Source organism: Phyllostomus hastatus, unplaced genomic scaffold (assembly GCF_019186645.2).
Source record: "Phyllostomus hastatus isolate PE091 unplaced genomic scaffold, TTU_PhHast_1.1 phas_contig_80, whole genome shotgun sequence".
NCBI lineage: Eukaryota > Metazoa > Chordata > Mammalia > Chiroptera > Phyllostomidae > Phyllostomus > Phyllostomus hastatus.
The window spans coordinates 11,425,006-11,440,737 of NW_025333960.1; the positions used below are offsets into that span (position 1 = coordinate 11,425,006).

Sequence of the window (15,732 nt, forward strand, 5' to 3'; positions counted from 1 at the left end):
GATAAATCAGCTAGTAGTCTTATGGAGGATCCCTTGTAGGTAACCAACTGCTTTTCCCTTGCTGCTTTTAAGATTCTCTCTTTGTATTTAAACTTTAGCATTTTAATTATAATGTATTTTGGAGTGGGCCTCTTTGGATCCATCTTGTTTGAGATTCTCTGCTTGCTGGACATGCATGTCTATTTCTTTCGCCAAATTAGGGAATTTTTCTTTCATTACTTTTTCAAATAGGTTTCCAATTTCTTGTTCTTTATTTTCTCCTTTTGGCAACCCTATGAAACAAATGTTTGTATGCATGAAGTTGTCCCAGGGACTCCTTACAATATCTGCATTGGTCTGGATTCTTTTTCCTTCTTGCTATTCTGATTGGTTGTGTTTTGCTTCCTTATGTTCCAAATCACTGATTTGATTCTTAGTTTCATCCACTCTACTGTTGACTTCCTGTAAATTGTTCTTAATTTCAATTACTGTATTCTGTGTTTCTGACTGTATCTTTTTTATGCTGCTGAGGTCCTCACTAAGTTCCTTGAGCATCCTTATAACCAGTATTTTGAACTATGCATCTGATAGATTGCTTCTCTCCATTTTGTTTAGTTCTTTTCTGGAGTTTTGTTCTGTTCTTCCATTTGGGTCATGCTGCTTTTTCTCCTTATTTTACAGCCTCCCTGTGTTTGTTTTTATGTATTAGGTAGAGCTTCTACATCTCCCAGGCTTGAAAGAGTGGCCTAATATAGCAGGTGTCCTATAGCATTCAGTGACACAGCCTCCCCTATTACCCAAGTTGGGTACTCAAGGTACACCAACTATGTGTGCTGTGTACACCCTCCTGTTGTAGTTGAGCCTTGATTGCTGTTGGCAGGTCCAAGGTCAGCCACTGCCTGTGTTCTATCTGGAGTCACACTGCATGAGCTACAAAGTGATCTGCAGATGGCTGCTACTTGTGCCGGGCCTGGAGGTGTCCAGGGGATGCCAAGCTGTGAACCAGGGCTGGCTGCTGCTACTTCTGGGCCTGGGACTTAGTGAGAAGTAGGGGGCTCACTGAAGCCAGATGCTGCTTGTTTGATAAAGTTTAGGAAAATTTGAAGCATGGGCCAAGACAAGGCATTCATATAGAAAAGCCACTTGAAACAGCTTGGGTGGGCCTGAAAGTTAAGTAGGGATGGGCCTCAGGGAATCACCGGGATGGAGCAAACAGTGTGAGCCAGGTTGATAGAGTTTCAGATATGGCACACACCTGCTGGCTCTGTAGGAGGAGGGTCCAGAAAAGGAACAATGGCCTCTACCAATTTTTCTGTCTGGGAGTAAGCTGCCCTACAGCTCTTGCCCTGATACTGGACAGTTCACTTCCTCTCCATAAGTCTCTGATGCCTTTAAATCTGCTCCCCTGTATTAGAGCTCAGAGGAATGAGTCCAATAAGTCTGTGTGTGAGCCTTTTTAGAGAAACTGCATGGGACTCCTAAAGTGTCTGTTTTCCACAGCCTCAATTCCTGCTGGTTTTTACAGCCAGAAGTTATGGAGGCTTATCTTCTTGACACTGGAGCCCTAGGCTGGGGGTCCTGGTTGGAGCTGGGACCACTCAGTCCTGAGATATCCCTCCTAATATTTATCTGCCACACGTGGGTGTCCTCCACCCCTCCACCCCTTCTGTAAGTCTCGATGTGATTTCTTATTTAATTCTGTAGTTGTAGGACTCTATTCGACTCAGTTTCTGATGGTTCTGGATGATGGTTGTTCTATGGTTTAGTTGTAACTTTGATGTGGTTGTATGAGGAAGAGAGCCATGTTTACTTACTCTGCCATGCCATTAATATTCTTTAGATTAAAAAAAAACTCTACATGAGCATTTACCTTTATCTTTAATATATATTATCAAGTAAACGAACAAAAATGTTCCTGACCGCAGGGCTGGGCACCTCAACAGAACAATCCATGAAGTGCTGTGGTGGGCCCTGCTTTTATTTATATTGGCCTCTTACCCAGGCTGGGTGCAGCTGGGAGACAGGCACCTGGCTGACCAGAGAGGCATGTGGGCCTCTACATTAGGGAATGAAAGCCACACAGGGGGACAAGCCCCAGAAACGTGTCAGTCATGCTCAGTCATTAGCTCATTTGAATACAGCCCACTTCACAACTGCCTTGCATCAGGCCCTGCTGGAGGAGAGAAGCCAGAGAAGGACTGCACGTTCCTGAGAGCCATCCATTCATATGCTCTGTAGAGGGGGATGGCACACACAGCGGGACAAGACAGATTTCTGGAGATTTATTTGAAAACTGACTTCACCATTTTCTTGAGTGTGTCCTTGAGCAAGGTACTTAACGTTTGAGGCTCAGCTTTCAACAGGCAAAATGGGGGCCCATGGAGGACCTCTGATCACAGCAGAATCGTCAGAACAAAATGGAGTGGACATTCGCTATGTGCCAGTCACTGTGTTAAGAACTTTAAACCATGTGTTAAATCATGTGTAGCTCTCCCAGAGAGGTTCTATTATTATTCCTGTTTTATAAATGAAGAGGGTGAAGCAGAGAGGTTAGGTAAGTTTTTTGAGTTCACACAAATAGTAAGTTGGGAAACTGGGATTTGAACCCCAACAGTCTGGTTCTAGAGTCTGCCCTTAGCCACAGGAAGCTATGGTCAGCCAAGAAGTAGAGCAATGGAACGTGCTTTTAGGAAACCACAGGTTTAAGAATTAAAGAATTGAGCTTCTTTTTGCTTGGCAGCAAGAACATGTACGGGCTGGTGAGGGAGAGCACTCTGCACCGAGTGCACCACCTGCAGACTTCCTTCCATGCCTGGAGCTCACCCTTGGGACCTGAGAATGCCTCAGGCATTGGAGAGCTCAAACTTCCCCCATTGGGTTTTGCGGGCTCACCTCTGCTGGATTGCCAAGATGGGGAGCAGCAATGAGAACCCACGTCTACCCTACCTCTCCTCGGCCAGGCTGCATCTCTACAACCCTGTGCCACCCCTCTCCCATACTGGAGTCACCAAATACCAGCCACCACCCTACTTTCCACCTCCCTACCAGCAGTTGACTTACTCTCAAACAGCAGACCTCTGCTTGCATCTGGGAGAAGTATATGCTGCTGCCATCAACCCCCTCCACCAGCCAGTACCCACTGATAGTCAGGCACAGGCCTGGCCCAGCTGCCAGAGCCAGGAGGGGGCTGGTTTGCCCTTGTACCACAGGCACCCTGCCAGCCTGCTCCCCACATCTCTGGGCTGGACTGTGGTGCTACAAGTGTCCACAGGGATGGCTACCCCCTCTCAGACCTGCTGCTACCCCACGCACACACTCTGGACCTCTGGAAGGCCTGGTGGAGAACCTGGGCCTTCAAGACAGGGGTCAACAGATCGAGGAGGTGCAGGTCATGGAGGAACAGCATCTGCTTCTGCATGATGAGACTGTTATTCACAAAGACCCATCTCCATGACCAAGAACCCCTGAGTTTCCTCTGTCAGAAGGAGCTGGTGGCCACTGGGATGAACCCCAGTGAGGTCTTCTGCTCTGTCCCTGGAAGATTGTCCATCCTGAGCTCCACACCTAGATACAAAGAGATAGTTTCTAAAGTCCAGAGACGATTGCCCCCACCTGAGTGCTTACATGCCTCATTACTGGGAGGTACTCTTAGAAGAACCAAATCTAAAAATGGAGGCTGGTCCTTGCAGGAGTATTGGACAAAATGGGGCTGAGGCTTCCAACCTGGAGACTGAAGACTACACATGTGTCCCTCCTGACGTCCTTAGTAGAAGGGGAAGCCAATCATTTGGCTCAGGACTTTGTGTGCGTCTGTGAAGCAGAGTTTCCCAGTAAACTGGTGTCTGAGTACTTAATCAGACCTCACCTCGGAGGACAGAATGAGATGGCAGTGAGGAAGAACATGGTGCTGGCTGCATAGCAAGTGTGTAAAGAATTCACGGACCTTCTCAACCAAGATCAAACACCCAACGGGAGCAACCCGCCCGCCCTAGTCTTGGAGGCCAACATTCAGAACTGCTTGTCACACTTCAGCCCGATTACCCACGGGTTTGGCAGCCAGGCCATCTGTGCCACTGTGTCTGCTGTGCAGAACTACATAAAAGAGGCCTTGCTCATCCTAGACCAATCCTACATGAACCCTGGAGCCCAGAGCCCAGCCGATTCTAGGAAGACCCTGGAGAAAATGGAGAAGCACCTGAAATGAAGTTGGTGGGGACACAGGACTGAAAAGCCTGGAAGGGCAAACATCTTCCAAAACCACTCTGGGCCAGCACAGACAGGGGAACTCCTCTTCCCTGGCAGACAAGTGGAGCTTGTTACCCTCATTCCCATTAGAAAGGCCTCTGGCTCTCCGGATCGTGGCTTGACCATGACCTCTTAGAGTCCTTAGTATTTCCCTGGCACTGAAGCATGAGACACATTATCAGAAGGTGATAGGTACTGGTTCTTGGCCCATTAAGCTTATGTTTTATTATTTTGAACCCCATTCTTCCTGTCTCTCAAGTGGTGCTACAAGTTTTCCAACCTTTTCAATACATCCCCTGGGCTAAAAAAGAAACTCCACATGCTTAGCTGTTGAAATGTCTAATTTGATGTCAATCAAATCAAATAACTTACATTGTTAAAGTAATTGCTGGCTTTTATGCCCACCAAGAATTTATCTTCAAAAAAAGTATTTATCTGGTGTTTTCAGATATTGAATCCTACACACAGTAGGAGGCAGATTCTATCTGCTTAACAACTAATGAATAGGTGGTATCAGACATGCTTAAAAAGCCCCTTGTTCAAAGGGGGCCTTTGGGTTTTACAAAACTTGTAGAAACAAAGCCTGCTGATGATTTTATGTTTTTCTTAACTTTGAAAATTCTTCAAATGGGAGATTCTTTGGAATGATGTGTACCTTTGAGGTACTGAAGCTTTATTTGCATATTTATTTCACATCTGGGTGTTTGAGGAGACTTGGGAAGGGGAGGCATGAAGCGTTTTGGCCACCTGTCATCCCCAGTCCCAGAGGAAGTGCTGTTACTTTGAGAAACAGTATGTGGAGTGCACAGAATTTATTTATGCATAACTTAATCTGGTTTGTAAACACAAGGGCACTTCTTAATGACTTTGAGAATGGAGTTTCGTTTCAATAACTTTTAAAGGTGATAGGGTCATCTAAAACATCCATAGGTTTTATTCATATGCACACAGGGTTAGGAATTAGGATTCTAGGCTCCCTGTTCCTGGTGTGAAAGATTCTCTTTAATTGAAGCTCTCTGCTCACAAAGCAATAACTTGGTGTCTCATTTCTGTGGGGCTGGTCCCAAACAAGAGTGTGCAGTGCAGTGCATGGGGTGCTGTGGAGATTTGGAATCGAACTCTAGGCCTGTAAATGTTCACACATTTATTGTTGTGTGTCTGAAAGCTGTACAATAAAAAGTATTCTCAATTTTTAAAAAAGCATTAAAGAATTGAAAATTAAGCCAAAAAACGTACATAGAAAATATTTTATATTAACACTCAAATGTGACCATTTGCATTCCCAATATAGTACTACTTTTTGCCCACTGCCTAATAAGGCTGCAGCTCTGATTCTGATAAGCTTTTAGGATATGCACTGAACACTTAAGAGGCACCAGCAAAGAGCCTATTTAGGACCTTGTGTCTAAATGGACCAATGAGAACTCTACACACAGCGTGTGTGCTTCCAGCAATGCTGATGGCTGGAAGAATACGGACCACCACCACTATTTTCCCAACTGTGGAAGAGCTGTCATTTCCATCTAATATTTTAACTGCTGGGATTTTGTTCAGGGGGTAGAAGGATGGGGGCACTAAATCGTTTTGCCTAAATAAAACAAACTCACATCTTGTGTAGACAGCGTTCCATTACTGCTGTGGTCATACTGCTCAGCCGAGATGGCTGACTCCTGGGTCTGCTCTTCCTCCAGCCCTTTGCGAACAGCTCTGTGCTCACTCTTTGGTGTGGTCTCCAGCAGGCGATTTCTTAATGTTTTGTGCTGTCTGGTTTGGATTTTTCAGGTGTCCTGAAACTGCTTTTTTATCTAGAGTTCCTTAGACTGGAAAGAAAAAAATAAGTGTATATAATTTTTAACAAAAAAAAAAAAGAATTGAGAATTGAGCCATAGTTTAAGAGTTTATGCGGAGTGCATTTCCTTTAAGTTATATTTCCTAAAAGAGCAAGACAATTTTTTAGAAAGTTAGACTGCAGGAAGCAATCAACACAACCTCAAGTTTCACAAAGCACTGCTCTTTTTCGTTTTGTTTCGGTTTGGCTTGTTTGTTTGTTAGTGGAAACAGTTTCACTGTCCAGTTATTCTGTCCTGCTTGAAGATGTGGCGCTGAGTTGGGTTATTATACACCTGCAGCCAGGAAAAATTCAAATCATGCCCCAAGAACACCCAATCCAAGTTTCACTCTCAGGCCCTATGAGATTCCAGAAAAGTATTTTTAAACATAATAATGATGTGTTCCAGATGTACTTACTTTGTAATTTAATGGTTTTTGGTTATTTTTACATTGTGTCAAGTCAGCCTTTTGAGGCCCTGGAAAGACGGGAAACACACTGATGTGAGAAATGTGGCGGTCCATTTCACGTAACTCTGTCATAGGCGCAGCCTGCAGAGTTTTGAGGCTTCCTTTGCCTGTTTTTTTCAATGCTTCTTCTGGTACAATGATACATATTTATTTTCCATTGTGATTCCAGTTTTCACTAATGTAACAGTTAAAATCAACAGTGGGTGATAAATGCCAATATAAAAATTCTCCTGACAGCATTGGAATTAACAAAGAATAGTTACAGTGAAGGAAATTGAAACAAACAAATAAATCTAGTTGATAAATAGAAGTATTTATAGCACTTATTTATCTTTTGATGCAATTCATTATTAAGGTGAATACTGCCTACATTAACTTTTTTTTCCTTATAAAGCAAATGGACATTCGTGTCGCATAATCTCATGACAAAGATATTTTAAGATATTATAATTAACACTTGTTATCACTGTACAGAAGTAATAGCTCTAATTTTGTGTGGGAGACTTCGGTAACTGTGTCATCTATTCTCTTGAATTGCCCTCCTGAGAAAGGATTGTGTTTCACCGGCTCTGTTTTGCAGCCCCCAGAATGAAGACTCTTCCTTCCATTTCGATGGGAGTGGGTATTCTGTCGTGGAGAAGCCGCTTCGGGCTACTGTGACACACATAATTATGCTTTTTAGCACCTTTTCGACAAATGGGCTTCTTCTGTACCTCACTTCCAATGGCACCGTAAGACTCCTTGTGGGGTGCTTGGCCCTGCCGTGCATGCACAGTTAGATTGCTATGAGGATATTTGTGTTTAACGAGTATTTCACTAGCATATGCTAATTATACATAGTATATACCATACCATACTATATCCCCCTTTTAAATTATTTATTTATTATATTAATGCAAAGTCATTGAAGAACCCTTAGAAGAGCACCCAATAGAAGATAGCTTTCCCATCATTATAGGTATCAATCAAACATTTACTATTAAATTTTGAGGTTAAATAATGTCTTATTCTACATTCACTCTGACCACTGTGGCCTTATTTGAAATTCATTCACTAGAATTTCATATTTCCATCTTTCTATCTTGTGTATTGGTGATTTCTCTCAATCATATAGTTTTATTTTTGGAACTAGTCCACTTATCAGTCTCAATGAAATAGATACAGAGAGGTTTCACACCTTTTACTGACTTGTAGGTTTTGATAATAATGAGTTTATCTCATATCTGTGTAGTGCCCACAAATGGATACTTAGTCCATTTAGTTTCATAGCCATCGACCTCTGGCTGTTGCCAGGTCCAGCTTTCTTAGTTTGACTTCAGAAGCTTTCTGCCATCCCCGATGTGAAGGAAAAGGAAACCTTGTGATACAATGTGGCCATGGGTAACTACTTCCTCTTCTTTACAGAAAGACTTTTTATCCATTGAGCTGGTCCATGGCAGAGTTAAAGTTACAATTGACCTGGGCTCAGGGCCTCTAGCCCTTGTTACAGACCAGCGTTACAACAACGGAACCTGGTACAAAATCGCCTTCCAGCGAAACCGGAAGCAAGGTAAATGAAGCTGGATGGCTGGGTGTTGGTTGCCCTCACAAGAATAGAAATCTTTCCAAAATTTGTGGTCTTTACTTACTTTAGCTTTCTGGGTATTTTTAAATGATATTCTCATTGAAAGCCATTGTGTTCTTTAGAATACTAAGCATCAGGATTCATATTTTTCTAGAGAAATATTTAATTCATAGACTGCTTAACAAATGTATTATTTAACATTAAGGGTTCAATTGGAATCAAGAATCAAATCAATTCTACTTTCTTTCTGGATTTACTGACTTTTGTACAGAGGATTGCAGTTAATAGTCAAGAACATTCGCTGGTGAAAATGGCAGAATGTAGAAGAACATGTCTTTATAAATGAAACTTGTTAGCAGAAGTCTGTGTTTTACCTTATGTAGCAAGTGATCTCCATTTTATTGTCTATTCCTTTCGATCCCCTTCAGGACTCCTAGCAGTCATTGATGCTTATAACACCAGTTACAAGGAAACCAAGCAAGGTGAAACCCCAGGAGCATCTTCTGACCTCAACCGTCTTGATAAGGATCCAATTTATGTGGGTGGATTACCTAGGTCAAGAGTTGGCAGGTATAACACCACAGTGCATAATTTCCCTAATTGCCAACTAACTATACTATACTAGGATACTATACTAGTTTCCTAGGGCTGCCATAACCAGGCACTCAAACTGGGTGGCTTAAACAGCAGAAATTCATTCTCTCATCGTTCGGAAGGCTACAAGTCCAAAACCAAGGTGTCGGCACCTTGGGGCTGTGAGAAGAATCTTTTCCATGCCTCTGTCTTAGCTTCTGGCAACATCAGGCTTTCCGCAGCATGTAGATGACATTCTCTTTGGGTCTACATGTTGTCTTCCCTCTGCGTATGTCTCTGTGTATGTGTTCAACATTTCCCTGTTCATAAGGACACCAGTCTTACTGGATTAGGACCTACTCCAACGACTGCATCTTAACTTGATTACATTTGTGAAGAACCTATTACCTAATAAGGTCATATTCACAGATACCTAGGGTTAGAACATCAGCATCTTTGGGGGAGGACATAATTTATCATAACATCTACTTTGATTCAAACCACTCTATGTCATATTAATTGGGAACTAAAGAAAGCCTTCTGCAGTAAAATTAATGATTTTATATTTATTGCCTTTAGAACATCTAAAAATCATTACTGTGCAATATTTGGAGACCCTGCTGTCCATCACAAGTCATTCTCCTCCCTGGCAGAGTAGGAGAATCGTTTTTTAAGTACACACATACAAAATCACGCTTCTGCAGGCTTACCTAGATTCTCTTTTTGTGTGATTAGCATGAATAATATATATAAAAGTAGAAAAAGCAGCATCAGGAAGTTGGATGAAAGATGGCAGGGAAGAGAGGCAATGAAATCCTTTTATAATACTGATTCATGTTTAACTTTGTGACTTTAATAATTCACACAAACTTTCTGTGGTCCATGGTCTTCAGTTTTGTAACTTTGGATTGGAAAAATTAAGCTCTAACTTTTTTTAAGTCATATACAAAAGGTTAAAGTCAAGTCAAGATAGTTTCCAGGGAGTGGGGTTATCGAGTATCCACACCGAGTCACCCAGCCCGGTGGCTTCCAATGCACATTTGCAGCAGTACGCTGCCTCAGGCTGGGTCCTTGCACAGAATTCTCACATGTGACACAGAAGTTCAGCCACTCCAGCTGCTATGGGATGAGCAACCCAGGCCCACTTTCCCCTTCTTATTGATAGAAGTTTATGAAAGTTTCAAGAAACATAGTTTACAACCACAGTCACCCCTCCCCTTCCCCAGTCTTAAAAATGATTACATTTAAATTTCTGGGAATTGGTCACATATGCCCCAAGTCTTAGCCCTCCACCAGGATAGAATAAGCACTGGACACCTGTCTCCTAATCCTTGATTCCAGATATTACCACCTGGCATGGTGTGCTGCAGACCCTCCTGTAGCAGCAAGTTCATCTGTGCTTTGCCTAAATAGCACAGAGTGTAGACAGTGGAGAAAAGGACAGAGCCCCTTTTCTAGGAAGACATTGCAAATCACAGACTTGCTCTAGAAGGGCCTCAGGTATCATGAGGTCAGCCTCTTATCTACAAGGGAAGAAACTGTCATCCAGAAACATTGAGATTTGTCCTAAATCATAGAGTTGTTGAATGATTCACAGCTCATTGCTCCACACAGAGAGAAAGAAAAGTGAGATTGACTCTAACAGAAAACCATGTTCCTAGCTAACGTCTAAGAGTATAACTTAGTATTATCCCTATTTTGGAAAGGAGAACCTGACCACATTACAGCTCCACCCCACTCACTACAGCAGTGTGGCAGCTTCTGTTAAGAAAAATATGATATTGGCTTTGAGTCTACAAATACGCTTGTGAATAATCCCAGACGTCACCAAATACAACGATTTAATTCAGGACAAAATTCGTGAATATGTGGTATGGACAAAAACCACTGCCTTCTCTAGCCGTGCCATCCTAGGAAATCACATTTCCCGCCCTTGGCCCCATGGGAGCAAATGTTCTGTCTCTTGCAGACTGGATTATAATCTCTGCACTATAATTTCCTTATGCTAATACAGTTTCTTTTAATTTGCCTGTGTTTTAGTATGTTTAAATTGTAATGACTATAATAGTTTTCCTTGAAATATTAAACATATTTTTTACAGGTAGCCATCTAGTCAATTGCACAAAATTCGATCCCTTTGTTTAGTCCTAAGGAGAGCATTTTTTGGAGACCTGAAGTTCTTACCATCATTATCCTTCTTAGAGAGAGGCCTAAACATTTCTGCAGAATGACACGTGGAAACAGATCTTTCTTATTTGTGGGTCCATTTGTATTCCTTCTTTCAAAAACGGAAATATAATCCTTGTTGTTCTCATGCCCTTCCCTACAGGAAAGGTGTCACCAGCAGAAGCTACGTGGGCTGCATCAAAAACCTGGAAATATCCAGATCGACCTTTGATTTACTCAGAAATTCCTACGGAGTGAGAAAAGGCTGTATACTGGAGGTGAAAAGCATTTTATCAATATTAGAATAAGTTTATATAAATGCCCATGGATTTACCAACCTAGGAGAGTAATAAAATCGAAAACAGTGCGGGGAATAGGAAAGAGCTGATGGGGAGGTCGGCGGGTTCCCCCACCGTGGAAGGCTCAGCCTGCAGATGGGCCTGACTGTGCTTTTCCTTTCCTTTGTGACCAGCCCATCCGGAGTGCTAGCTTCTTGAAAGGTGGCTATGTTGAGTTGCCACCCAGGTCTTTGTCGCCAGAATCAGAATTGTTGGCAACATTTGCCACCACGAACAACAGTGGCATCATCCTGGCTGCCCTGGGCAGGCATGGGAAGAATCAGCAGGCCCATGGGGTGAGTAGTTCAAATGCTAGTGAGCCCTGAGTTCAGAAGGAAATAACTTAGGGAAAAACTGAATGGAAAATGACTTCGTTGTAAACGTTAATTGTTTATGGGCATGCATTTTTAGTAAGCACAAGTGACTATGGCTGAGTGTCTTTCCTGTGTGAGTCAGAAATTTCTTTGTGTTGCATAATCCATGTTCCTTGTCTGGCTGCTGAAAAGAAAAATACTTGCTGTTTCCTTCTAATTCTTTTAAAACTCACTCAGATAGCATATTCCTGAATTTTCTTCTACCTATTATGGTTGTTACTCTTCCTTCTAAGGCTAAAACAGCAAGATCTCAAAGTCTATAAAGTTGTGCAGTATACTGCTCCATGAAGCAGGATTTTGTTTACCAATCACTACAGATGGAAAGGAGAAGAAAGAGAAAGGTAACCTGTGACAAGCACATAGACCAGCAGTAGGAGAAGAGAGAAAAATGAATGGTTTTCCATATTAATATTTCATTTCAATAGCATAGGTGATATTTACCCTTTCCTCTGCTCAAGCTTGCATATACCACGTAATCTGAAGAAACTGCACAAAATGCTGATGTGTTTTCTTGATGAGTCGAGGCATTGTGACTACAGTTTACAGGGCACTGTCCTCTGCTGTGGAAGACGTTCAACAGACATTGTTGTGCAGTGATCGCAACCACTCTGCAGAGTGAATGCGGCTTCCTCTGCAAATATTTTTGCTGCAGAAGAAATGGGTTCAGAGAGCCTTGCTGACTGTACACATGTCTCAGCGAGGACTGAAACACCAGCCCAAAGACCTCAAATACCTCACAAGCCTCTTGATGAAGGGCTAACAATGACAGATTGGTTTATGGACTCCAACAATCCTTTTTTCCAATTGAGGTGAAACTCACATAGCATAAAAGAAACTGTCTTAAAGTGAATGGTTGTGGCATTTAGAGCTCTCAGTGTTGTGAGGCCACCTCCACTATCTGGTTCTAAGATATCTGCATCACCGAAAATATTAAGCAGCCACTTTCCACTCCCCCTCCCTGCCCCAGGGAACCACCAATGTTCTTTCTGTATCTGTGAATGATTTATCTAGTCTGTATGTCTCATATGAAGGGACTCATACAACATGTGACCTTCAGTGTCCATTCACATTATAGCACACATCAGTACTTCTTTACATAACTAATTAACATTCTACTGTGTATACATCATGCAATTTGTTTATACAGTTCATTGATGAACATTTGCGGTTGTTACCACCTTTTGGCTATTATGAATAATGCTGTTCTGGATAGTCACATACAACCTTGTTTTGAGTACTTCTTTTCATTTCTTTTGGGTATATACATAGAAGTGGAACTGCTGGGTCATGTAACAATGGTATGCTTGGCTTGCTGAGGAACCATCAGACTGTTTTCCTCCACCAGTGCTCACAGGACTGCCTGCAAATCCAAGTTTGCTGCTAAGTCAGCAGAAAGGAACGCCGCCACCCAGTGCTAGCAGTTCTGCCGGCAGACCTCTTCTCAGTGTGACACAAAATGTTTTAAGAGATTTAAATATTTAAAACCCTTCAACTCTTTAATCCCACTTCTACAAATATTAAAAACAATTTCACAAGCAAAATAAGTTAAATGTTCATTATGTGTGGCTATTAAAACTTATATATAGCCCTGACTGATGTAGTTCAGGGGGCTGGGCATCATCAGAACCTAAAGGTCCCCACTTCAATTCCTGGTCAGGGCACGTGCTTGGGTTGCTGGCCATTCTCCCCAGTTGGGAGCATGCGAGAGGCAACCAATCAATGTTTCTCTGACACATTGATGTTTCTCTGCCTTTCTTTCTCTATCCCTTCCCCTCTCTGTAAAAATAAATAAAACCTTTTTAAAATTATATATAAACTACCTACATTTTTAACAATAAAGGAATAGGTCCAGATTCCACAATGACATAGCACCTCACACCTGTTAGAGTGGACATCATCTAAAAGACAAGAAATAACAAATGTTGGTGAGGATGTGGAGAAAAGGTAACCCTTCTGCATTCTTGGTGGGGATGTAAGTTGGTGCAGCCACTATAGAAAACAGTACGGAAATTTCTCCAAAAAATTAAAAGCAGAGCTACAGTATGATCCAGCAATTCCACTTCTGGATATATAGCTAAAGGAAATGAAACTGCTATGTGAAAAAGATAGCTGCATGCTCATGTTCACCACAGCATTATTTATAACAGCCAAGACATGCATGTTAACTAACTGTACTGTAATCAGTGTGCAATAGGCATGTCTATCAAATCATTATGTAGCACACCTTAAACTAATACAATGTTGTGTGTCAATTACATCTCAACAACACTGGAAAAAGAAATAGATTAATGACTTACAATGTATCTATTTGTTGGTACATAATGTGGCAATAAATAATAAGCATGAAGACTATATAAATGCAAATCTTTGATATTGCTAGTGATAACATAATAGAGAATGTAAAATATATGAATAGAAAAGAGAAAGTAATATACAAAATTTAAAATGCTTATTTTAGATGGTGATATTTTTGAGAAATTGCTCACTTAGTGCTAATATTCCCACATTATCTTCATAAGATGATAATTTTAAAAATCATATAGTAATTTTTTTTCCTGTGGAAATCTTTATGCAATCTTTCCAGCCCTTCTTTTCCATCATGCTCATCGAAGGCAACGTTGAAGTGCATGTTAATTCTGGGGATGGAGCAAGCCTGAGAAGAGCTCTCCTGCAGGCCCCCATGGGCACGTACAGTGACGGGCAAGAGCATTCCATCTCCTTGATAAGGAGCGGGAGGTATCTGTGTAATGAGGGCATGGGGCCTCGCGAGGTTCCCCGGTAGGGTCCCTGTCATGGTGCTCTTGTCTGAATGACTGGGATGATTACTATGGCGTCATTAGCAGTCAGAGTCTTTATAGTTCTAAAATAATTCTATAACCTTTCTAGAGTACCTCCTTAGGTATCATTTTATGTGCTTTTTCATAAGTTATTTGTAGAATTTTCATAACTAAACAACTTAAACTCTTCCCTTTTTTGATGTCCACTATAAATTATCTTTACATTAGATTAATTTTGTGGCATATAGTATCAGTAAACATTAGCAGTATATCAATACTAAATAATAAATGGTAAAATAGTAAATTGTAAAATGTGAAAAATAAGACATATCAACATTCCTGTACATTTTCCTTCAAAACTATAGACCTAATGTTTTAAAAGCACATGGGACATATTATTACAGTTAAAGAAGCAAAAGAAAATACCCTCCAAAAACAATTGAATTTAATAATATTCAATAACATTCCATTTATTTTTGGAGAATGTTCAATTGTAGCTTTCAATTTTCAAGTTTCACCTTTATTCACACAAAATGTCATGTTAAAATTTATTTTCAGAGAATTTTCATTATTCAGTAAGTACTTGTGGAATTATATATTAAAATTGACAGTTATATTTTATTATATTTAAAAGTGGTTTTTTAATTTTCTCCTTCAACCTTTTAGAATTATCACTGTCCAACTGGATGAGACAAACCCTGTGGAAATGAACTTGGGCCCATCCATGGAAAGCACAACAATAAACGTGTCCAACCTGTACATAGGGGGCGTCCCAGAGGGTGAGGGGACAGTGATGCCCAGGACGAGAAGATCATTCCACGGCTGTATCAGAAACCTCGTCTTTGACATGGAGTAAGTGTAATAACTGTGCTCTCAGCGTGGTTTTGACTTCTCGATCTTTCACTGCTGAGGACTGACACCAATCTGCCATCTAATTTTGTTGTTTGAGATTGCCTACCATTCTACACGTTCCTGAAGTGAACCCCGTTGTTCTATCTTGAAAATCTCCCAAATGTATTTTATTGAATCAAAATGATGGATAGATCTGGTCATCACACATAAAAAGAAAATCATAATCTTAGTTCCTTAGGACTATCAATAAACAGCAGAGGTCAAATCTATTTTTGGCTTGCATTGAAGTGAATGTAGAGATTTTGTGATGGAAGTTTCTTGTCTGGAGCTCACTGATCTAAAGGAGCCTTTACAACTGGGCTGTTTGTGGCTCCCGCTTATTAATGGCTCTTCCTGAAACAGTTGCTGCCTAATTAGGAACTGGAAGTCTCCATTCCCTGTGTGGAGCTCAGAATGTGGGAGGGAATTAACATGTGCCCACGGGCACTGGATGCCCTCCCACTCACCCGTGCCTGCGGTCAGCGTGCAGGTGGGACAGCGCCCTGCACTTGGACCAGGCAGACCGG

At 41.5% G+C, this 15,732-nt stretch overlaps 1 protein-coding gene and 1 pseudogene across 1 annotated transcript in view; both read left to right on the forward strand.

Moving 5' to 3' along the window:
• Positions 1-15,732, forward strand: part of LAMA1 (laminin subunit alpha 1) — a 155,979-nt gene that overhangs the window by 127,830 nt on the left and 12,417 nt on the right. Inside the window, exons 49-55 of the mRNA XM_045850290.1 lie at positions 7,103-7,253; positions 7,927-8,071; positions 8,515-8,656; positions 10,989-11,103; positions 11,298-11,459; positions 14,122-14,273; positions 14,981-15,166. Of these exons, the coding sequence (XP_045706246.1) occupies positions 7,103-7,253; positions 7,927-8,071; positions 8,515-8,656; positions 10,989-11,103; positions 11,298-11,459; positions 14,122-14,273; positions 14,981-15,166 (1,053 nt within the window). The remainder of the gene's footprint in view (positions 1-7,102; positions 7,254-7,926; positions 8,072-8,514; positions 8,657-10,988; positions 11,104-11,297; positions 11,460-14,121; positions 14,274-14,980; positions 15,167-15,732) is intronic.
• Positions 2,890-4,183, forward strand: LOC123826296 (annotated as a pseudogene).